This window comes from Bos taurus, chromosome 3, assembly GCF_002263795.3.
Source record: "Bos taurus isolate L1 Dominette 01449 registration number 42190680 breed Hereford chromosome 3, ARS-UCD2.0, whole genome shotgun sequence".
Lineage (NCBI taxonomy): Eukaryota > Metazoa > Chordata > Mammalia > Artiodactyla > Bovidae > Bos > Bos taurus.
Window position 1 is genome coordinate 20487943 of NC_037330.1, and position 23720 is coordinate 20511662.

General features: G+C 38.8%; 1 protein-coding gene across 1 annotated transcript in view; it reads right to left on the bottom strand.

Moving 5' to 3' along the window:
- Positions 1-2385: 2385 nt before the first annotated feature.
- VPS45 (vacuolar protein sorting 45 homolog) overlaps positions 2386-23720 on the bottom strand; it is a 66662-nt gene continuing 45327 nt past the window's right edge. Inside the window, 1 exon segment of the mRNA NM_001083501.1 lies at positions 2386-3400. Coding sequence (NP_001076970.1) covers positions 3313-3400 — 88 coding nt within the window. The 3' untranslated portion in view covers positions 2386-3312.

The window sequence follows — 23720 nt, forward strand, 5'->3', positions numbered from 1 at the left end:
GGAGCTGGAGCTTTGTGGAACATCAGGCAGGGGGACTGCTAAAATATCCAAACTCTCCTAAGTAATTTTCAGATTCCAGAACAGATGCTTGTGGGCTGGAGAACCTTCCCTGTCTATTTGCTCCTGAAGCTGTTACATAAATTTCTGGCTTTTCTTTCTTCATTAACCTGTACGGCTACACTCCCTCATGTTATCATCCTGCCCTACCCCCCCTCGCTTGTCTGCTTTTGTCCGGTTCCTCATCCCTCTTTCCCTAAGCCACGCTCCTCCCCTGGCCTGTTCTTTAGGCTTTACTTCTCTCCACCAGGCGAACCACGTTGTGGCACCTGAATTGGGATCTATGAATTGGGACTGTTTCCAAAGACCAATCTTTAAGTAAGAAATCTCAGGGTAGGAACTTATGGGTTCTTTTTCTCATTTTCATAGCACAGTCTCCTCAGTGAGCTTGACACTACCACACACACAAACCACAAAAATAACTCAAAATACCCCAATTTCCTTCTTTGGTGGAGATAAGATACTGGGGGTACTTATGGTGGGTTACTTCCCTAACTGCACTGCCATGGTAAGACCCAACTGTCAGTAGCTTTGTTCTTAAATTGGCTACTTTATAAGTAACTTCACTTAAAAGAGGAAGAAGGGAGCCGTTAGTGGTAAGGATTGTGAATTGCTACCTGCACATTCACAGGCCAGAAACTGTTAGCCAAACAGTTGTTTAGCTAAATTCAAGCATCTTCGCTTTTGTAGAATGAATGGGACTTAGAGGTTTTGACTAGGGCATTTCAATCTCCTAGAAGGGAGGTCATTAAAAGCATATGAGACCTTAATTAAAATGTTTTTAGAGATTTCTCCAGCAGTCCAGTGGTTAAGTCTCCAAGCTTCCAATGCAGGAAGCACAGGTTTGATTCCTGGTCCCAGAACTAAGATCCCACATGCCATGTGATGTGGCCAAAAGAGTTTTTTTTTTTATGATGTTTTTAAAGGGAAAAAAAGAAAGGGCCAGTAATAATATTATCAGCTCTATAAATCTTAAATAAAAATATGAATCTTTGATCCTTAATAAATGAAGAAATGCCATCTTCTGGTATAAAACACCTTGAAGGTAGGGCTCATTTCTTAAGACTAAAATTTTCCCCTTTTTTTGGCTGTACCTTGAGGCATGTGTGTGGGATCTTAGTTCCCTGACCAGGGCCCCCTGGAGTGGAAGCACAGAGGCTTAACCACTGACTGGACTGCCAGGGAAGTCCCTAGAATTTTTTTTTTTTATTACTTATTTTAATTGGAGGGTAATTACTTTACAATATTGTGGTGGTTTTTGCCATACATCGACATGAATCAGCCATGGGTGCACATGTGTCCCTAGACTTAATATTGCTAGCTGAGCAGGCACGATGGAAGCAGGTGAATAATGAAGAGAACGATATTAGAAAAGTGTTCTTATTCCAGAGTTATCTTGCCAAGAGAAAGGCAAGCACAGGTAATCCTGTTTGGGAAAAGGAGGTTTCTATTTGAAAAAACTATGTAACTTGTAAAATGCTGCATTTAAAACTTGTCTCCCCTAGCCTTAAAAGTAAGGCTGCCTTACTTTTTATTATTTAAAAATAAAAGAGAACAGAACTTATTAGATCTTAGCCCTTAGCTGTAATATGGACAAAAGCCTTAGGGGCTTCTCATGAGTGTATGGTGAAACAATGGCCGAGAGCTGAGCGGAGAAGGGGGAGATGGGTCCAATGACCCTTAGGCTCTTCCCTCCTACTTCTTAAACTGCTGATTAATGTAGTGGGAGGATGACAGAAATTCAGTCATTTTGTGTAGTGATTCTGTATCCCCAACTTGGAGACAGAATCCATATTATTTATACTATAAGTCAAATTTCACTGGGTGGTTTACTATGTATCAGACATTGTTCTAAGTGCTTTCTATGTATCCTCTCATCTTATTTAGTCCTTACAGTCCTATAAGGAGGAATTGAATTACTCTCTTTTTGTATTAATAGATGAGGAAACTGAACCACCAAGAGACTTAATAACATTCCCAAAGCCACATAACTGTGACACAGATTTGAGCCTAGGCTATCTGATGCTACAGAAAATTTATCAACATAAAAGGAAGGTTTAAAAATTTTATGCCAAGCACCAGGAAAGGACTGTGGTAGGATTTGAGCATACCATAATTTCCTGGTATTAATGACATTATCAATTTCCACTGCTTTCAACAGAAGTGAAATTGACACCAGAATATATTATTTGCCTTGACATACTTTACCTATCCTTTGGGTACAGGCCATGCCTTCTCTCTGTTTGGTGTACAGCCAGCTCATGCCTCATCTCATAAATTCCCATAAATAGTTATTAACCCCAAAGAAACAAAAACAAATCACTTGTATCTTTTCATAAAATGGACTTTTATTGTCTTCATACATGGTTTCTCAGTACCACAGAAAACTGCAATTTAGGGACAAACAATTTTTGGATGGTTCTTATAGAAATATGAGTTTTCAGAAATGATTTGTGTAGAAATGTGACGTTAATGAAAAATAAAAGGGGTCAAGAGAAGAGAGTCTGTAGTATATGCATCTAATTTTTACTTTTTAAAACTCCTTTAAGCTCTAATCCTGTACTCAAGTAAGAGCCCAACAAAATTCATCAGAAACTGAAGTGATTGTGCTATCAAATACAAGGAATACATTTTTTTGAACTGATACAAATGGTTTAATTTTGTTAATCAACTCCAAATACTGTAAACATCTGTACATACATACTTTTGTTCTTACTATTCAGTTTGCCTAAATTAAGTATGAGTTCATGAGCTATTTAAAAAAATTAATTTTTATTGAAGTACAGTCCCTTTACAATGTTGTGTTAGTTTCTGCTGTACAGCAGTCAGTCAGCTATATGTATACATTATATCCCTTCGTTTTTAGTTTCTTTCCCATTTAGGTCACCACAGAGAATGGAGGAGAGCTCCCCGTGCTATAGCTGTATACAGTAGGTCCTCGTTAGTTATCTATTTTATACATAGTAGTGTATATAAGTCGATCCCAATCTGCTAATTAAGGAATACACTTATTTATTTGATAAAGAAACATGAGAAAAGTGGAGTGGAATGGGCTCAGACTTATTCTCAACTCATCACCGGGAGTCTTGGTGTCTGTGCCAACAGTTCAGGAATCAGCAGGCTACCTGGATGTGGGTTATAACAACAAGCACAAAACCCAAGGCTCTTCTCCAACATGCCTCTGGTCAGTGGAGAAAGCCTGCAGCGACGCAAGAGGGGAAGTTGCACCATTCGGCTCACCTCTCCATCACCATTTCATCTTCTGCTTGCTGACCTTGATGTAACCTGAGAGCTTTCCTTGCTTCGGCTGTGCAGTCCAGAAGCCAGAACTTCCTCTAGGAAACTGACCAGTAGACTTGAGTTACTCAAAGGGGAAAAAGAAAAAAAAGAAGAAAAAACAAAAGGCATCTCCAAAACAGAGTATCTTGCTCATAATATCTATGTAGATGAAAGGATATCATGAGTAGAACACAAGAAGCACTGGTCTGATATCTGGGTGCAGAATAGAGGCAGCAGTTGAGCATGAAAACATCTGGACTGGGAGAGCACCTTTTTGCACTTCCCCAGAGTTCTCACTGTGTTTTTAGTTTTAAACTTGCAGGATTTTTCAAGTTTGAAATTTCTAGTCTGAAATCCAGAATTTTTAAGGACAAGGCTGTACAATCTCAGAACCATATTATATCAGTACCTCTTACTTATACTCTTAAAACTGCCTCCGAACTTTTATTGTGCCTCTCATCTAGTCTTTATCCAATCTGCTATCCAAAGTGGCACCAATTTTCTAAACACAAGTTATATCCTATTGTATACTTTCTCCTCTTCTGCTTTAAAAACTTTCTTTTGCTTCTAGAATCATATACAAATTAAAATCCAAGGCTCTTTATAATGTGGCCTAATAATAACTGTTGTATTTATTTTGTTCTGAGAATTGGTTTAAGCTATATGTGTGTATACATATAAACAAAAAATATGTATTTATGCTATTATCCTCACTTTAAAAATGAGAGACTAAGTGACTTGAGAAGGTCACAACAGCTAAGAAGTGGCTTAGCTGGGATTCAAATCCAGCTCTCCAATCCACACAATACTCTCACTTGTCTGGTTCCATCTCTCACCAGCTATGCAGCCTATGTGCCTTTCGTTCCCAACCATTCATTGTTCCCTAAATGTGTCCTAAGCTTTCACACCTTTATGCTTTTGCTCTTATGTCCTAAGTCTTAAATGATTCACTACCCCTCCTTTGTCTGATGAAATCCCTTGTATCGTTAAGGCTGAGGATTAAAGGCCACCTTTTCTGTGAAGCCTTCCCTAACTCTCCTCCACGCTGAACTAGTCACCGCCATCATTATCACTCTGTCCTAGAGCTGTTTTAGTACCATATTATTATTAATTAGGTACTCCATACAGTATTGATGCCAAAATAGACTGTGAGTTACTTAGGGTGGGACTAAGATTTATTCATCTTAGATCTTCAGGGTTTAGCACAGAGGCTGACACTTAGTAGGGGCCCAATAAAGGTATACTGAAACCTTCTCTGTAATACTGGAGTTTGGGAGGCAGTACTTAGAAGTATGCTGGACTCCTTCTCAGGATACAGGTCTAGTAGCAGGCAGAGGGTTGGTGAAATGATCAGGTTACTTATTATTACCACTGTTGTGGCAGTTTTAGACCTGGAAGATTCTAGGCTTAGAGAATTTAAATTCCAAACTCCTTTGCAAAAGAAGAAAATGGTGAAATAGAGGGAAAAGAGTAGAAGCTAAACTCATCTATTCATCCACTGAACACCTCTGTTAATAACGGCACCTCTGTCTAGCCTGGCTCTGGCCACTTGGCCAGGAGACACTTTGAGGTCAGAAAATAAGTGTCAGGAAATGAGGCAGCATTTTTTTTTTTTTTGAAAGATAACACAAGAAGTCTTTGATTAGTGACTTTTGGTAAGAATGAAACAAATATGCTGGGAAACCCTATCAAAACCTATGAGGTGATCTTTGCTTCACTTGAGACTGTGCTACATGTGCAAAGGAAAGGAGTGACCTTCCTGAAATTGTACTTAAGGATCCTGCTCTGTGGATCAACAAGACCCCACATTCTTGCCTGCAAAGAGAAAACACTCTATATCTGCTAGGCCTAATTTTGTTCCCCAGGGCTATTGTGGCTTTTTAAAAAGTATCTATTTGGGGACTTCGATGAGTCACTTCAGAATGCTTTAAAAATTATGGGTGATGAACATATTGGTATCTGTACCCCAAATTTAGACTGTTTAAAAACAACAAAACAGAATGATTTTTCTTCCCAGATTTGTTTTAAATCCATCTTACTTAAAAAGCAAACTCAAAAATCCCCTTCCCCTGTGGTACTGTAAACCCAGTCAATTCAGCTCAGTTCAATTAAATGTAGCAGTATTTACTGAGCATCCGTTATATGGTAGGCACTTGAATGAGGTGTCTATATGAACACTTGTTATGACTTCTAAACTTTAAGGGACTCTGAGTCAGAGGGATACACAATCACAAAGCAACGTGAGAGATGGGATAAACAGAGATGGCACCAGGAGCTAACCTAGTGGATCAGCACTATCACTTGTCTTGGTTTGTGCTGTCATTTTGGGCTCTATGGGTAGAAGGAAGGTGGGCAGAAAAAAGCCCTAATTTTTAAAAGTCAAACTCAAAAAATCTTGCATCACACATTGAAAAACAAGTTTCTTTACTTTTAAGTCTTTGGTAAGGGACTAGAGACTAACACAGAATTTTAAATTTTAATTACTAAAATAATTGAAAAGACTGTGTTCCTAAATAAATCTATATATTATAACAATATCTATCTATTTAATAAAAAACAAACTGTACTCCACAGATGGAAATTACATGTGAGTTTCTTACAACAAAAACATTAAAGGAATTTAGAATCAGATCTGAAGAGTGGTATAATGGAAAAAAATGAATGGAATTTCTAGGGAGCAAGAAAACAGAATAAGACATTCTGAAAAATAATGAGAAAAAAATCCAAGATATTTGCCTTAATGGAGTAATAAGCTTCTAATTATAGCCAAATACTTAGCTGCAATATCGGAATGGGGGAGAGAAAACGACAAGATGGAACTTGTAATAGCTCAAAATACTGATTACAGTTGTCAGAGCTACTAGTATGTTTCAGGTTTCTTTGCTTTTGCATATACTATTCCCTCTGTCTAGAAAGCTGTCCCATCCCTATTGCATTTTACCTAGTGGACCAGTGCATCTTGTAAAACCCAACTTGCTCTCACAGTACAATGCCTCTAGGAATTTGTTTGTTTTCGTATCTATTTTCAATGTAAGCCTATGAGTTTTTGAGGTACGAGTAATACAGGAATATATTCTTTCTGTAAAAGTGTTAAATAGTATACATAAAGCTCGTCTTCTTTGACTCTTCTTTTCCCCATAGTCTTTCCAGAGATAACAATCTGATCAACAAATATTTATTAAGTGCCTATGTGCCAGGCACCATTTTAAAAGCTCTGAATATAGCAATAAGTGAAGTGAAAAAATTCTGCACTCATGGCATACATATTCCAATGGGGAAGGAAGGAAGATAAGCAAAATTGATAAGTAAAATGTAATAATAATGGTAAAAAAATCACTTACTACATGTAAAGTACAATTCTAATGAGATAGAAACCATCCTACTTCACAATGAAATTAAGGCACAGGAATCAAGTCTTATATCTTGAACATGACCAAATTGGGATGCAAACCCAGATAATCTTGTTCTCTTATTCAAGAGAACAAGAGTTTGTTCTTTTAACCATGATGCTACACTGCCTCTCTGTAATATGTTAGATGAAGAGAATGCTATGGAGAAAAACAAAGCAGGTTTGAAGGAGAGTTGGAGGTAATGATGGTGGTGTGAGATTTTAAATCCAGTGGTCAAGGAAGACCTCACTGAGAGACTGACATTGGAACCAAGACTTGAGTAAGGCAACGGAAGACATATCTGCAGGCTTCCAAGGCCTGGTATGTTCAGGGAACAGAAAGGAGGCGGATGTAGCTGGAGTGAGGTGAATAAGGTATTGGGTGGTAAGAGATGCGATTAGAGAGATTAAGGGAAGGGGACAGAGGGGAGAGTGAAGATGAGCTCATGTGAGGCCTGGTAATAAGGATCATAAGGATTGTGATTTGTACTCTGAGTAAGATAGGAAACACCTGGAGGGTTTAGTGCAGAGATGTGACATTATGTACTTTCATAGATTTGCTCTACTGCTATACTGAGAACACACTACACAGGGGGTTAAGGCATCCTAATGGGAAGTGATGGTGGTACAAATCAGGCAGTTGTGATGAGAGGGTATCAGGTTCTGGACATGCTTTGAAGGGAAGGATCACAAGATTTACTGATAAATCAGCGTGTAGGTGAGAGAAACAGGGGAGCCAGGAAGACAAAATTTTTGGCCTAAGCAACTAGGAGAATGGATAAGTCTGAGGGAAGATTATATTTAAGAAGAAATACTGGAAACCTGGTTTGATTACTGTTAAATATGGATGTTTATTAGACATTCAAGTAGAAGTGTCAGTTAGACAGTTGGATATATACATCTGGAGTTTGGGAGAGAAGCTCAAAAATATTGATTCTCAGGACTTCCCTGGTGGTTCAGTGGCTAGGGCTCTGGGCTCCCAGTGCAGGGGGCCCGGGTTCAATCCGTGGTCAGGGACCTAGATCCCACATGTGGCAGCCAAGGAGCCCTCTTGCTGTAACTAAGACCCAGTGCAACCAAATAAATAAATAAAAATATTTTTTAAAATAGTGAGTCTCAATGGAGAGGTGTGTGATTTTATGTTCAGGGTACATCTGGCAATGTCTGGAAACATTTTTGGTGGCCATAACTGTGGGGCCACTGGCCTCTGGTGTGTAAAGGCCAGGGATGTTGCTGAACATCCTACAATGTACAGGACAGTTCCCCCCAACAAAGAATTATCTGTCCTCAAATACCAACAGTGCTGAGGTTGGAAAAACTCAGACTAGAGATGTAAATCTGGGAGTCATTAGAGGCTATAATTTAAAGCCATAAGACTAGCAAGGAGTGAGGTGTACACAAGAAGAGAGGGAGTCCAAGAATAGAGTTTTAGGGACTTCAAAAATAGGAAAAATGAACAAAAGAGACAGAGAAGGAATGGCAAGTGAGGTAAGAGGACTAGCAGAGTGTAGTTTCTGGAAGCTAAGTGGTAAAAGTCTTTCAAAGTGAAGGAACTGGTCAACAGTGTCAAATGCTGCTGAAATGTCAAGTAAAATGAGTACTAAAAGTTGATTCTGAGTTTAGCCACATGGAAATCCCTGGAACCACAACAAAAGTGATTTCGGGGAATGACAGGCATGAAAGGCTAAATGGAGTGGCTTAAGAGAAGAGGTAAGATTTAAAAGAAGATACAGGTTTAAGGGAATGTATAAGGAGAGGAATCAGAGGTCGTGAGTAAAAACAACTCTTGAAGAATTTTGCTATAAAAGAGAACAGAGAAATAGCATAGAACCTGAGCAGAGACAGGAGGTTAACAGAGTTTTTAAAGATGGGGAAAAAACCTAGCATGTTTCTGTGCTTCTATGAATGATCCAATAGGGTGTGAAAAACCCATTCAGGATTGAGAGAGAAGCAGGTCTGGAGCGATGCCCTAGAGAAAGTGAGGGAATGGAATCTGGTGCCCAAGTGGGAGGGCTGGGCTCAGCCAGCAGCACTCACCACTTGATGGGAGGGAAGGCGGAGGACAGCGGCAGTGTGGGAGCTGTGGGAGTTCTCCTCTAAAGACTTTTTACCTGCAAGTCCACCTCGAATAATAGCTTCTTGATCTGTGTATCCTCAATATAAAGCAGACACTGGATTAGGTATTTGCTGAATGAATACATGGATCAGATTTCTATTTTTTAAAAGAAGTTGAGACCTCAGCTTAAATGTCACCTATTGTGCTAAACTCTTCCTAAACATCCGGCAGCAATTTTATCAGGAGTAAGGGAACAAGGTGGCTTTGATATCTACGTCTGAAAATATTAAGAATCTCATACATAGAGGTCATACTGCTCTTCACTGGGTGTATACTTTACCAACTTAGAACTCATTATTTCTCAAATGCGATGTACCGTTCCCCACCACCTCCTGTCTTCAGTTATGCTGTTTTCTCAGTCCTGAATGCTCTTTCTTCCTATAGAAATCCAACTTACTCTTCAAGGTCTAGTTCAAATGCTATCTTCATGGTGAAGCATTTCCTGCTTACGCTGCCAGAATTAATTCTTTCTTTTTTGGACACATTTTATTTAACTTACATACATTAACACTTCTCAAACTTTTGTACCTAAGAACCCCTAAACAACAGAAGAGAATCAATTTATTAGTATTGAGGGTACAGTCCAAATTGGTTTACTGGCTTACATCTTTCTTTGAGGGCTGATACTTTGCTTTAAAAACACATAACAATTTTGTTATTTTTCATAAAAGGGCCTTTTAAATTTCAACATAAACATATTTTTATTTTTCACATAGGAGTTGACCAGTTAAATTACTTAATTCTACTCCTGGAATTAGAAGTCCCTCCGACTTCTAAAGAAAACAGACATCCCAAAAGATGTGTCATGCTTATTCTGTGCTTTGTGTGACTCTGGTACTAATCATATCCTAATCTGAGAAATACAGGTTTGTTTGAGTTCTCCACCTGAACCATAAGATCATTAAAGATAGGGATCTTATTTTCTTTGTATTTTAGGCCCTGTCTTGGAAAAGTACCTTATACAAAGCAGTTACTCAATAAATATCTTCCTCCCAAATAGTATAATCATAACAATCTGTCAATACCCTTGGCTCACATTTTTTTCTTGCTGCTCTGTGACTAAACCAATAGTAATAGCAACAGTAAACAGAACAAAAAACCAATAACTCAAATGTCTATGGACAGATGAATGGAGAAGCAAGCTGTGGTATATTTACACAGTAGAATGGTACACAGTACTGAAAAATGAATGAACAAGGTTACAGGGAATAGTACAGATGAATCTTAGACATATGGCCAGTGGAAAAGTATGATACAATTTTCTTTATTAAGCTAAAAAATAAACAAGACTAAACAACACTTGCTTATTTTATGTTTAGAAATACATGGATTAGTGATAAAAATACAACTCTCCCCATCAAAGCAAGGGAATTAAATATAAAATTTAGGATACTGTTTACTTGTTGTAGGGAGATAAGGGATATAATTGGAGCAGAACACACAGACAGATCCATGTTATTGGCAATTTCCCAGTCCTTTGGTGAAGGATCCAAGAGTATTCATTATATTTTCTAACTTATATTTACATATATTCTTGTTGTTTAGTTGCTAAACACTTTTGGGACCCCATGGACTGTAACCTACTAGGCTCCTCTGTCCATGGGATTTCCCAGGCAAGAGTACTGGAGTGGGTTGCCATTTCCTTCTCCAGATCTTCCTGATCCAGGGATTGAAACTGTGTCTCCTGCATTGCTGGTGGATTCTTTACTGCTGAGCCACAAGGGAAACCCAAAACTACTATGTTAAGATATGCTGCTGCTAAGTCGCTTCAGTCGTGTCTGACTCTGTGCGACCCCAGAGACGGCAGCCCACTAGGCTCCTCTGTCCCTGGGATTCTCCAGGCAAGAACATTGGAGTGGGTTGCCATTTCCTTCTCCAATGCATGAAAGTGAAAAGTGAAAGTGAAGTCGCTCAGTCATGTCCGACCCTTAGCAATCCCGTGGACTGCAGCCTACCAGGCTCCTCCATCCATGGGATTTTCCAGGCAAGAGTACTGGAGTGGGTTGCCATTGCCTTCTCCATGTTAAGATATAATTAAGATAAAAGCTTCTATATCTAAATGGTTTCTATACTCTGACGTTTCTCACAATCTTTAACACGCTAATGTGAATCTCTCTAGTTTCCAGGAGGATACAGTGATTTAGTTGTCCAAAAAACTTTTAAAAATATCTATCAATATCTCCCAAACAAGTTTTCTATAGAACAAACCGTGGGAAACACTCAATTTAAGATATAAAATATTTCCTTGATTATAATGAGGTTACTTTACCCCATGATACTTTCTTACAAACAATGTAACCACCACCTGTTGTAGACTACTCCTTCCCAGTTTCCACCTTAGTACCAGGACACCTGATTTATGAAAAAATAAGCAAAGCAAAACAAGTAAACAGGAGCCCTTCATCTTACTTCCTCTCCCTCCTGTGAAGAAATAGGGAAAAACAGCAACCAATGGGATTCTGCATGTATCCAACACCTTGCATGTGTCATTCATGTGAGGAGAAAGGATTATCCTCATGGTCCATAGGACAAAAGATGGACTCCTCAAAGACTGAACTGCCTGTAACATCACTTTCATAAAGGTATGAAAGGAGATTATCATCTGAGAAGAAAGAGAGTGATAGATGTACTTTCTCACTATTGGGAACATTCAAGACCACATCAATTTGTCAGAGCAACAACTACAGAAGTAGAATGGTGACCACCATACCAAAACAAACAAACCCCCCCGCCTCCCCAAACCAACAAGAAACAAAGCTCCAAACAACCTCTCTGTAGCAAGCATGGATGTTAAAGACTCTGTGAAAGTCTATTAATTATAGAGGTACCGAGTCTGGAGGTTTCAAAGGGGAAATTTTTGTGAGCAAAAATGCGTGAGCTAAAGTTTTTCCTGCACAGACCACAAAAGTCACCTGCCATTTGGCTATCTTCATAGTAAATTTTGGAGAAGGCAATGGCACCCCACTCCAGTACTCTTGCCTGGAAAATCCCATGGATGGAGGAGCCTGGTAGGCTGCAGTCCATGAGGTTGCTGAGTCAGATATGACTAAGCAACTTCATTTTCACTTTTCACTTTCCTGCACTGGAGAAGGAAATGGCAACTCACTCAGTATTTTGCCTGGAAAATCCCATGGAAGGAGGAGCCTGGTAGGCTGCAGTCCATAGGGTCGCTAGAGTCGGACACGACTGAGCAACTTCACTTTCACTTTTCACTTTCATGCATTGGAGAAGGAAATGGCAACCCACTCCAGTGTTCTTGCCTGGAGAATCCCAGGGACGGGGGAGCCTGGTGGGCTGCCGTCTATGGGGTCGCACAGAGTCGGACACGACTGGAGTGACTTAGCAGCAGCATAGTAAATTTTACCATAACCCCAGTATTGCTGGGCATAATAATAGAATTCTGCTCTTGAATTATGTTCAAGTAAGAGTTTTCAAACCAAGTGATTTGGAAGTATGGGTGACAACAGAGGCGGTGATGATGAGTATCCAGTCTTTTTTTACTTGATTTTCCCCCAATGTAATGGTAATAGCAGCAGCAGCAGCAAGCAACACATATTAAGTGCTTCTCCTGTGCCAGATTTTCCTCTAATATTTTATACATATTATATCATCCAATCATTATAACAATGATATAAGGAGCTATTATTACCTCCACTTTACAGTTGAGAAAATGGAGGTACAAAAAAGTTAAATAATTTACCTAAGGTCATACAAGTGGACACATGGCAAAACTAGGATTTATAAAAGGTATTCTGGGGACTTCCCTGATGGTCCAGTGGCTAAGACTCCGAGCTCCCGATGCAGGGGGCCTGGGTTCAATCCCTGGTCAGGGAACTAGATCCCACATGCCGCAGCTAAGACCTGATGCAGCACTCCCACCCCTCCTCCCCACCAAAAAAGGTAGTCTGGCCCTACAGCCCTTGGTTCTTTAAAAAAAAAAACAAAACTATTTATTTGGCTTTGCTGGGTCTTAGTCGTAGCATATGGGATACAGTGCCTCAATCAGAGACTGAACCCAGTTTCCCTGCATTGGGAGCTCGAAGTCTTAGCCACTGGACACCAGGGAAGTCCTTAGAGCTGTTGCTCTTAACTGCTGTGCTTCACTGCCTCTTAAAAGACCAAAGGGTATCACAAGGTGATTTATAAATAATAGGTTTCATTCAAGCCGAGGAGTTCTAATGATAATCCTAATGAAAGAACTTATGTCCTGAAAGATGCATCATTCAACTGGAGAAGTTAAATACAGTTTTGCAGGGCTGTGTAGAGGGTGTGCAACTATATACTTTACTACTTAGTAATTGCAAATGGTACCAAACTGACTTTTAAAACTCTGTGGAATATCTTAAAATTTTTCTCATCATTAAAAAACATTAAAATGCAAGTAACATAAGAAATAAAGAAGTAAATGAGTCGCTCATGTCTCACTACACAGAGTTAGCATTTTTGAGTTTTTCCTTTCATTTAAAGTTTTTTACTGTCTAACCCAACAAATCCTGAAACAAATATGCAAACACTGGATAGGGTCTTACATACTACACAAAAAGGCATAGCCTATAAACTTGCAAAAGAGAATATCCCTTTTCCTTAATGGCAAACTTCTGGTTGCAAGAAACAGAAACCCATTCAAACTAGCTCAAGCAAAATAAAAAAAGTATCCTCAGTGACATAGCGGTGGGGGTGGAGGTCTATCACTGAACCAGTGTAAGATCAGTGCCTCTTAAAGGCACTGTGGAGAGCCAGTGGCGGGGGGCTGCTTTGAAACCACACAGGATCTGCCTCTGCCTCTTATTTCTGGCTGTCTCATTTACTGGTCTCTTATTTCACACTATCTGCTGCTGCTTTTTTCTCTGCATTTGAGTTGAAATAAAATGTTTTTTAACTTTCTCTGTACAAATTATTTTTTAAATTTGCTATTTTTAAAAATCAGGAGCAGTTAACCTTGGGGTTGGAAGGGTATGATGTGAAGGTATAAACAAAACTTTTCTGGATGGCAAATTAGTATTTAAGCATATTAAAAAAGTTAATAGTCTCTGATGCAGTAATTTCATCTCAACATTGCTAGCAGTGCATGGAATCTAGGATGACAGAAATCTGAACCTGAATTCTAGCTTTGCACTTCCTTGCTCTACGACCTAAGGCAAACTACTTAATTTTTCTCTTAATGTTCTAGTTCTTTCACTTGCAAATTGGGACCACAACAATATTACCTTCTGGATCATGAACATTAAATGAGATAATATATGAAGTGAAATCAGCAGATTGTTTGGCATTACTATTATCCTAAGAGAATACATGGACAAGTGTGTAAAGATGTATATAAAATTATGTTTGTTATAGTACTGCTTATAAGAGCAAAAAGTGATAAACAATGACTATCAAAGAATATTTGTTTTGTTCATCACCATGTATCTAGTTTCAAGATAGCTTCTGGAATACACAAGTGCTCAGTAAGTACTTGTTGAATGGACAAAAAACTGACAATTGGTTAAATAAATTGCAGCACAATCACACAACAGAGGAGAAGGCAGTGGCACCCCACTCCACTACTCTTGCCTGGAAAATCCCATGGATGGAGGAGCCTGGTAGGCTGCAGTCCATGGGGTCGCTAAGAGTCAGATACGACTGAGCGACTTCACTTTCACGCATTGGAGAAGGACATGGCAACCCACTCCAGTGTTCTTGCCTGGAGAATCCCAGGGACGGCGGAGCCTGGTGGGCTGCCGTCTATGGGGTCACACAGAGTCGGACACGACTGAAGTGACTTAGCATAGCATAGCACACAACAGAATACCATTCAGTCATTAAAAATGACATATAAGTATTTTCATTGAAAGTACATGTATAGTATATTCCACTTTATTTAAACATGTATATGTATATATTCACAGGAAAAAATCTAAATCATCAAGACATTGACATTTCCAATGCTGAGATGGTGGTAGTATGAATATTTTTATTATCTTCTTTTTGCTTAGCAGCAATAAACTTTTTTTCCTATAAGGATTATATACTGATTTTGTAACAAAAAGCGATTTTTAATTAAAAAATATGTTTCAATATACAAATAAACTGGACTCAGGGGACACACTTAGATTTGAATCTTGGATTAGTTTTTTAAAAAAGCATTGTATTAGAGTTATTCATTTATATGCCTATTTTTCCATTAGACATTGAGACATTTAATGATATAAAAAATGTTTTCATCTTTCTAACACCTTGCACAGAACCTTACACATAATAGCGCTCAATAAATACTTGTCAGTGATAGGCGATACACTCCATCACAACTCTTGGCAATGGTGTCTTAACATTTTGTTACAAGAGAAAAATCAAACTCTCCCCTAAATCCCTACCAAGATGGTGATAGTTCCAACAGTTTCAAAACTGATTCTGAAATACCTACAAGTGAAGAAGTGTCCTCTGGATTCCTCTTTCTTTGAAATGCAAATTCTGTCACAGGATCCTAATTTTTCAGTAAATAATTCAGAGATCAAACCAACTCATGGTTACAGGAGAAGGTCCAAGTTTCTAGTGTTACTTGTTTAAGTAGAAATCTATAAAGAACCTGTTGATAATATGAATTGACATCCTCCCAGCTTCCTATTTATTTATAGAAATTCAAACTATAAACTGTTTTCTAAGCCCTAAACTGTACTCTCTCTAAAAAAAAAAAAAAATGAACAAATCAGAATTCTATTATTACCAACATTCAGGCATCATCTCAGGTAGTAATAAAACTAACAGCTGCCACTAGTTAATCAAATTAGTCATTTTTACCCAAAGAGCAACACTGTCTTAAATCTCATTCTTAATTATCATTGGATGGCAAAAACCATGAAAGAAAACTAAACAATTCCTTACTTTTGTACTGTTTTTTCCCCTGCTTTGGTTTACAGTATTTTTTTAGTAAGCAGAAAGCATCACACAATTTCCATTAGGTAAAAACACATCTTGGCTATAAGTGACATTCATAAGCAAGGGATTTAAAAAATCATAGCTAGATAAAACTTCCTAAAATATTATTTCAACTGTGTGCTCAGACTGGAAACAAACTGAGTTCAATTCCAGCTTTGCCACTGAGAATCCCAGGGACGGGGGAGCCTGGTGGGCTGCCGTCTATGGGGTTGCACAGAGTCAGACACGACTGAAGTGACTTAGCAGCAGCAGCAGCAGCAGCTCCATGACTGGAAAAAGTACTTATCTGCTCTAAGCCTCATCTGAAAAATGAGGTTGATGATAATACAAATACCTACCTCACTGGGTTGTTATGAGAATTAGAAAAAATTTAATGAATAAAACATTACTATCCCACAGAAATGAAAAGCAAGTCACAAAAGGGAGTGGCTATGTAATTTTAAATGTTCTGATAAGCACATTAAAAAGATAAAAGAAACAGGTAAAATAAATTTTAATTGTATATTTTATTTAACCCATATAACTTAGACATTATCAACTTTAAAAATTGAGATATTTTATAGTTTTTGTGTATTAAGTCTGAATCCATTATGTATTTTATACTTGTAACATACCTCAAACTAGGCTAGCCACATTTCAAGTACTCAATAGTTACAGAGGCTACTGGTTACCTTTTTGGACAGCACAGGTATAAAGTACAGTGTCTAACACATAGTATATGTTAAATAAATTTTAATTTCTTAGTGTTATCATAATCACCTCTTAAGAATTGCTATAGGTCACTGTTTCTCACATCATGTGCTCATAACACCAGCTTATATCTGGTGGTTCCCGGGCATGTCACTAAATAGCACTGAAATACATAATGAGAAAATTACTTCTGCAGCCATGGACTGCAGCCCACCAGGCTCCTCTGTCCGTGGGATTTCCCAGGCAAAAATACTGGAGTGGGTTGCCATTTCCTACTCCAGGGGATCTTTCCGTTCCAACGATCGAAGCTGCATTTCCTGCAGTGCAAGTGGATTTTTACCAATTTTTTTTATCCTTCTGACTATATCAAGGAAAAAGTGTCAGTTTGCTACTACAGTGCTATTTTTCAAATTTTTAATTTTTTAATTGAGATATAATTCATAGGCAATAAATGTTCCAATTTTAAGGATATCATTTGATGATTCTGAAGAATATATCCAGTCATGTAACCATTTCCTCCATCAAGATATAGAACATTTCTAACACCTGAGTCAGGGCTTCTTTAAAAATCAAGAAACAAACAGAAGTCAAGAAGCGAAAAAAACCTCAACAACAAGAACCATGAAGTCAACCCCATGCCTCTGAATGTTGTTATTTAGTTGCTCAGTCCTGTCCATCTCTTGTGATCCCATGGACTGCAGCCTACCAGGCTCCTCTGTCCATGGGATTTCCCAGGCAAAAATACTGGAGTGGGTTGCCATTTCCTATTCCAGGGGATCTTCCCGCCCCAAGGATCGAAGCTGCGTTTCCTGCAGTGCAAGTGGATTCTTTACCAATTGAGCCAGCAGGGAAGCCTCATGTTGCTTTCCAGAAAAGTTATGGACTTACATTTCTAGTAGCAATATTTGAGACTGCCTCACTGTACATTTATCTTGAGAAAATAATTCAGAGGTAGGACAAGGATTTATCGATATACATGATGCTTACTGCAATATTTATATCAAGCAAAAATCTATAAACAATCTAAATGTTGAATAGTAATAGTTAAACAGAGATACACCCTTAAAATTGAAACTGTAGAGCTATTAGGATCATTTAAAATAATTTAAATAATATGGCATAATTAAAAGTACACTTAAAAATAAGCAAAACAAGTCAAAACTTTAAAGACAATGAATGTAATGTGATCCTAAAACTCAAAAACTTTCAAGTAAAGGAAAAAACATCAGGAGGGGCTTCCCTGGTGGTCTAGTGGTTAGGAATCTGCCTGCCAATGCAGGGGAGTTGGGTTCAATCCCTGGCCCAAGAGGATCCCACATGCTGCGGGGCAGTCCACGTGCCAGAACCACTGAGCTAGTAGGGCCCGCAAGTTACAACTACTGAGTCCATGGGCCACAGCTACTGAAGCCTGCATGCTAGAAGCCATGCATCGCAACAAGAGAAGCCACAGACGAGAAGCCCAAGCAACATAACGAAGGGTAGCCCCCACTCTTGGCAACTACAGGTAGCCTGCGTACAGTGATGAAGACCCAGCACAACCAAAAATAAAATAAATAAAAATAAATCTTAAAATAAATTAGGAGAAAATATACCAAAATATTAACAGTGGTTAGCTCTGAGTTGTGTAATAGTATGAATGATTTTGACTTTAAAACTTAATTTTTATAGTACAATAAGCATGAATTAGTTGGGGAGTAAGCCTATTTTTCTTCATCTCTCTTTGCTAGTTAGAAAGAAAAATAACTGAAAAATGAAACAATTATTGTGCAGGCTTATAGTTAATGAGGGTTTAATTGGATCCAGTGGAGTTATAGAGAACCTACTATGTGTAATCATTATTATTGGTTTGAAAGGGAATCTGGCAGTAAAAGGCTGGTTGATCTAGCGTTACCTTTCCCCCTTGTCAAAAGTCTAAAGAAAGTACTGAACTGACGGACAGCAACGCGGAAGGCTGAAGCGCTCTCTTCACACACAGTTCAGGGGCTCAGGCAATGCTGACAGCACTACTGCCTAATACAGTCACCTCACCGCCCTCTTCTCCTTCACTTCTACCCTGTACTCTGAGAAGACAGGGGGATTTCATCTATTGGGAGAATAATTCTATCCGTTCTTATCTGGTTCTTGACCTCTCGGCTCACACAGCTAACCTAGCGTGTCAACTGCTTCCAGCAAGGATCCAGAACTCCTTAACACTGATTGACTTGTGAAGTCATCAGGCGAGCCAGCTCAAAACCCAAATCAAGATGCAAGGTAGGATCACATGCTTTGGAAACACAACTAGAATAATGATAGCCTATTGTGGTGGTGGTTTAGTCGCTTAGTTGTGTCTGATTCTTTGTGACCCCATGGACTATAACTCTCCAGGCTCCTCTGTCCATGGGATTTCCCAGGCAAGAATATTGGAGTAGCTTGCTATTTCCTTCTCCAGGGGATCTTCCTGACCCAGGGACTGAACCCAGGTCTCCTACATTGCAGGTGGACTCCTGCATTGCAGGCGGATCCTTTACTGAGCCACCAGGGAAGCCCCCAGTCTATTGCAGGTGAATACATAATGGGTATAGTTCATGTACGGGCTTCCCTGGTGGCCAAGAACAGTAAAGAATCTGCCTGCAGGTTTGATCCCTGGCTCAGGAAAATCCCCTGGAGAAGGGAATGGCTACCCACTTGCCTAGTATTCTTGCCTAGAAAATTCCATGGACTGAGGAGCCTGGCGAGCTACAGTCCATGGAGTTGCAGAGAGTCAGACACAAATGAGCAACTGACACTTCCACTTTCACACAGTTCATTTAGTTTACTTCCCAGGTGGCACTGGTCGTAAAGCATCCACGAGACATAAGAGATGCGCGTTCAATCCCTGGGTCGGGAAGATCCCCTGGAGTAGGAAATGGCAATCCACTTCAGTATTTTTGTCTGGAAAATTCCATAGACAGAGCAGCCTGGCAGGCTACAGTCCATAGAGTCACAAAGAGCTGGACATGACTGAGAGTGCATGCATGCACACACACACACACACACACACACACACACACACACACACACACACACACACTTAGCATGCATAGTTCATTTATACATGTCTGGGAAATTTGCATTTTTATAATAACCCCTGTTCATTCTGAACATTTTAAGATAAATAATACTTCTCTTAATTCATTTTAGCTTTGATCACCATGGTGATTCTGATAAAATATAAGTCAGATGTCATGATTCTGCTCAAAACTTCACAATACACACAAAAACTTGTACAGAAATGTTTATAGCAGCCTTATTTATAACAGCCAAAAGGTGGAATCAACTCAAATGTCCGCCACTGACAAATTTAGGTAAACAAAATATGGTATTTCATTTCACACAATGAAATACTATTCATCTGTCAAAAGTAAAGACAGCTATAACACAGATGAACCTTGAAAACATTATACTAAGTAAAAGAAGCCACTCACAAAAAATTGTATGTTACAGGCTTCCATTTAGATGAAATGTCCACAACAGGGAAATCGATAGAGACAGAAAGTAGATTAGTGGTTGCTTAAGGCTGGACGATTCTTTTTGAGGTGATGAAAATGTTCTAAAATTGACTGTGGTGGTGTTTGCACATGTCTCTGAATACACCAAAAACCACTGAATTGTATACTTTAAAGGGGGGTGAGCTGTACGGTATATGAATTTTATCTCCGTAAACCTGTTAGAAAACAAAACCCCAATGTCCTACGATGCTCTCTGACTCAGTAAAAACCAGCCCTCAAAATAGTCTCCAAGGCCCTCCATGATCTGGCCCCCAACACCTCTCTGACTGCACCCCAGACCCCAGTCTCCTTGAATACACTGCAAAATCCTGCCTTAGGACCACAGCCCTGCTGTCCTGAGATGCTCTCCCCAACATGTGTCTGGCTCATTCCCTCACTTCCTCCAAGTCTCTGCTCAGACCTCCTCTTCATGAGGCCTTTCCTGATACACTGAGTAGTGTGGCTTCCCTACTGCCTCCACACACTACAGATTTCCCTTCACTTTGCTCTACCTTTTTTTCCCCATAGAATTTATCATCTTCTGATTTACTATAAAGAATACTTATTTATTAAGTCATTATTTATTTGTCTCTGCATTAAAATGTAAGCTTCATAAGGATGAGGATCTTTGCTTTCATGCACAGAGGCATTCCAATATTCAGTAAATACAGCTGTCCTCATTTGTTCAGTAAATGTTTATCTATTCTAGAATAGATAAACTAGGCCAAAATGACTTCTCACTGTTTCACGCAGACTTTGGTGGAAATATCTGTGGTGATCCAGAACAACTCATGTCATGTATTATGCTGGAAGTTGAAATTTGAATTATTCCCCCCCTAACTGAGGATCTATTAGGCCAGTATGACTAATGACATAAATGAAGAGGGAGGGAGTAAGGCAGGGGGAAGTACTTCCATAGGAAGGGTGAACACTGAGACAGGAGATGAGAGTCTACACACTGAAACCTGCCTGGACCCCAGAGGCAGAAAAGACTTACTGCTTAGGGCAGGCACACGCACGACGGGTACTGTTGAATCCATTTACCTGGGTCCTTTTTCAGGGCAGGTTCTCTGCTTTCAAAAAGGCATAAAATGATGCCCTTAAAGAAGTCCCTGTGATTGGTTACTATCTTTTATTTTTGTATTTCATTATGTAAAAAAGAAGGGAAAGCAATACAAAATTCAGATTAAACTTCATATGGCTATAGAGAGAAGAAAGTATTGACTACCTCCCTTCATTTGGAAGGCAGTTTTACTAAGAATGTTGCTAAGGAGATAATTAGCTTCTGCAAAGTTCCTTGGTGTCTTAGCAGCAAACACACACCATCTATTTTAAATAGAGTTTAAATCTAAACAAAGATAATTACAATTACACCTAATCAGAGTAGGCCCTATAGAAATAAGTCATATAACTACAAAAGACCTGTAGAACTCTGCTTAATTGTGACCAGTGTTTGAATGGTTGAAAAAATGTCATAAAAGAACTGCTTTAAAGAATTAAGGTATTACTACTTAAGAGAGAGCAGCTTAAAGCAGAACTCTGAAAAGGAAGTTGAATTTCAGATTCAACTAATATATATTTCCTTATAAAATCTAAGGGACATATATCTTCACATAACTTCTGACTTAAAACTTGGCTTACTTATGCATGGTCCCTATTCTTTCACCAAAGTTACACTGAGTTCTGGAAGTACTTCAGAGACGGAAAGAAAAATTGCTTTTTATTTTTTATTTTTGTTTAACATTAAGATTTTGTTTCAAAACAAAAGTAAAGGTAATGTCAATGTATTTTAGAAATAGAAGGTATCCCAGGATAAAGACTTTTAAAGTTGCTACATGAGAGGTACAGATGATTTTCCAAGATGCAAGAGATCAATTTTGACCCATCTACCTATTACATTAATATCTTGCTCCAAATCATAAACTAGTAAGTGGTAGTGGTGAGAGCTGACTGTAAAATAAATCAGATTTTGCTTAATACACTAGGAAAATCCAGTGACCTGTATCCCAGAAATACCCTGAAACAGGCATTTCCCACTCGGGAAGGATAAAAGATTCTGTATCAGCCTATAACACTCCAAGCTACAAGATATGATTTTCTTTTTTTTTCCAGCCATACCTCTTGTGGCTTGCAGGACCTTAAGTTTCCCAACCAAGGCTTGAACCTGGGCCATGGCAGTGAAAGCAGTGAGTCCTAACCCCCACATTACCAGGGAATTCTCAAGGTATGATTTCTATTTCTTGCAATGCTTACCAATCCAGATCTTCGTGGGCATGCCATATTTTACATAACTCTAAGTATAAAACAAGGGCGCTCATCATGACACATCTAAAAGTATACTGTTTCCTGGTCACCATAATCTCTCAAAATAATACTTTTGTGAGGGAAAGCTGTGTCTTTATCAGTTATTCCATTGGACTTTTTTCTTAAGAAATAACCCATGTATTACATAGGAAATTATACAGGCACCCACAAAAATTAAACCCGAACAATTCACAGAAACAAATCATTCAAACTTTCTCCCCCTATATAATTATTGCTGCTCACAGCCCTACTGTATTGAGGTATAAAGCTGATTTTTAAAAAATATTAACCTTCCCATTTACTGAGTGTCTGGGATTTCAATATGTATTAAGGGTTGTGAACTGTTAATTACTTAATAGTCTAGTAATACCCAAGGTAGTCCACAATCATCATGAAAAATGAGCCTTTCCTCTAAAAGCTGAAACTGTTGCTTTCAGTTACTTGAGCCTTTACAATAACTGGTGTCTGAAATACACATTTCACTATCTTCTTACTGATAGTGAAAAATTTCACTAGTTACTTATTGCTGCTGCTGCTGCTGCTGCTGCTAAGTCGCTTCAGTCGTGTCCGACTCTGTGCAACCCCATAGACGGCAGCCCACCAGGCTCCCCCCGTCCCTGGGATTCTCCAGGCAAGAACACTGGAGTGGGTTGCCATTTCCTTCTCCAAAAGTGAAAAGTGAAAGTGAAGTCGCTCAGTCCATGGGATTTGCCAGGCAAGAGTATTGGAGTAGGTTGCCATTGCCTTCTCCATACTTATTGCTAGAGGCTATGTATTTATGAAAGTAAATTATAAAAACCAGTTTTTGGAACATTTATGTATTGCAAATATTAATTTTTTTCCAGGTTGGTAATTACCATAGCAACTCCCTTTTTCTAAAAGTTTCATTGATCAGGGGCCAGTGAACAATCCTGTCCAAGATTTTATTGAACCTTCTATTGCTAAGGATATCTGCTCAAATGTAATTTGGTATACTGCTTAACATATTATTAGGTCAGACAAAGAAATATTGAGCTGGCTAGTTGGAAGAATCTAGTCTATAGCTTTCACAAAGCTGCTTTACTTTATTTTTCTGCCTTACTTTCTTACTTTTACATTAAACATTATTTTCTCAGGACTTGGGACACTAATTTAAAGAAAAACTTAGATATTTAGGGTCTCCCTCCCATTTTTAATAAAATATAGTTTTATTCATAGTACAATTAATTAGCCAAACATACCTGAAAATACATGCATTTTTGTTTATATGTAACATGACTTAATTACAAAGAAATGTGTAAAAATCTTTGCTAATCTATCTTTCCCTCTAAATCCAAAGTATTTTTTAAATTGAAAGTGAAAGTGAAAGTCGCTTAGTCGTGTCCGACTCTTTGAGACCACATGGACTGTCCATGGAATTCTCTAGGCCAGAATACTGGAGTGGGTAGCCTTTCCCTTCTCCAGGGTATCTTCCCAACCCAGGGAT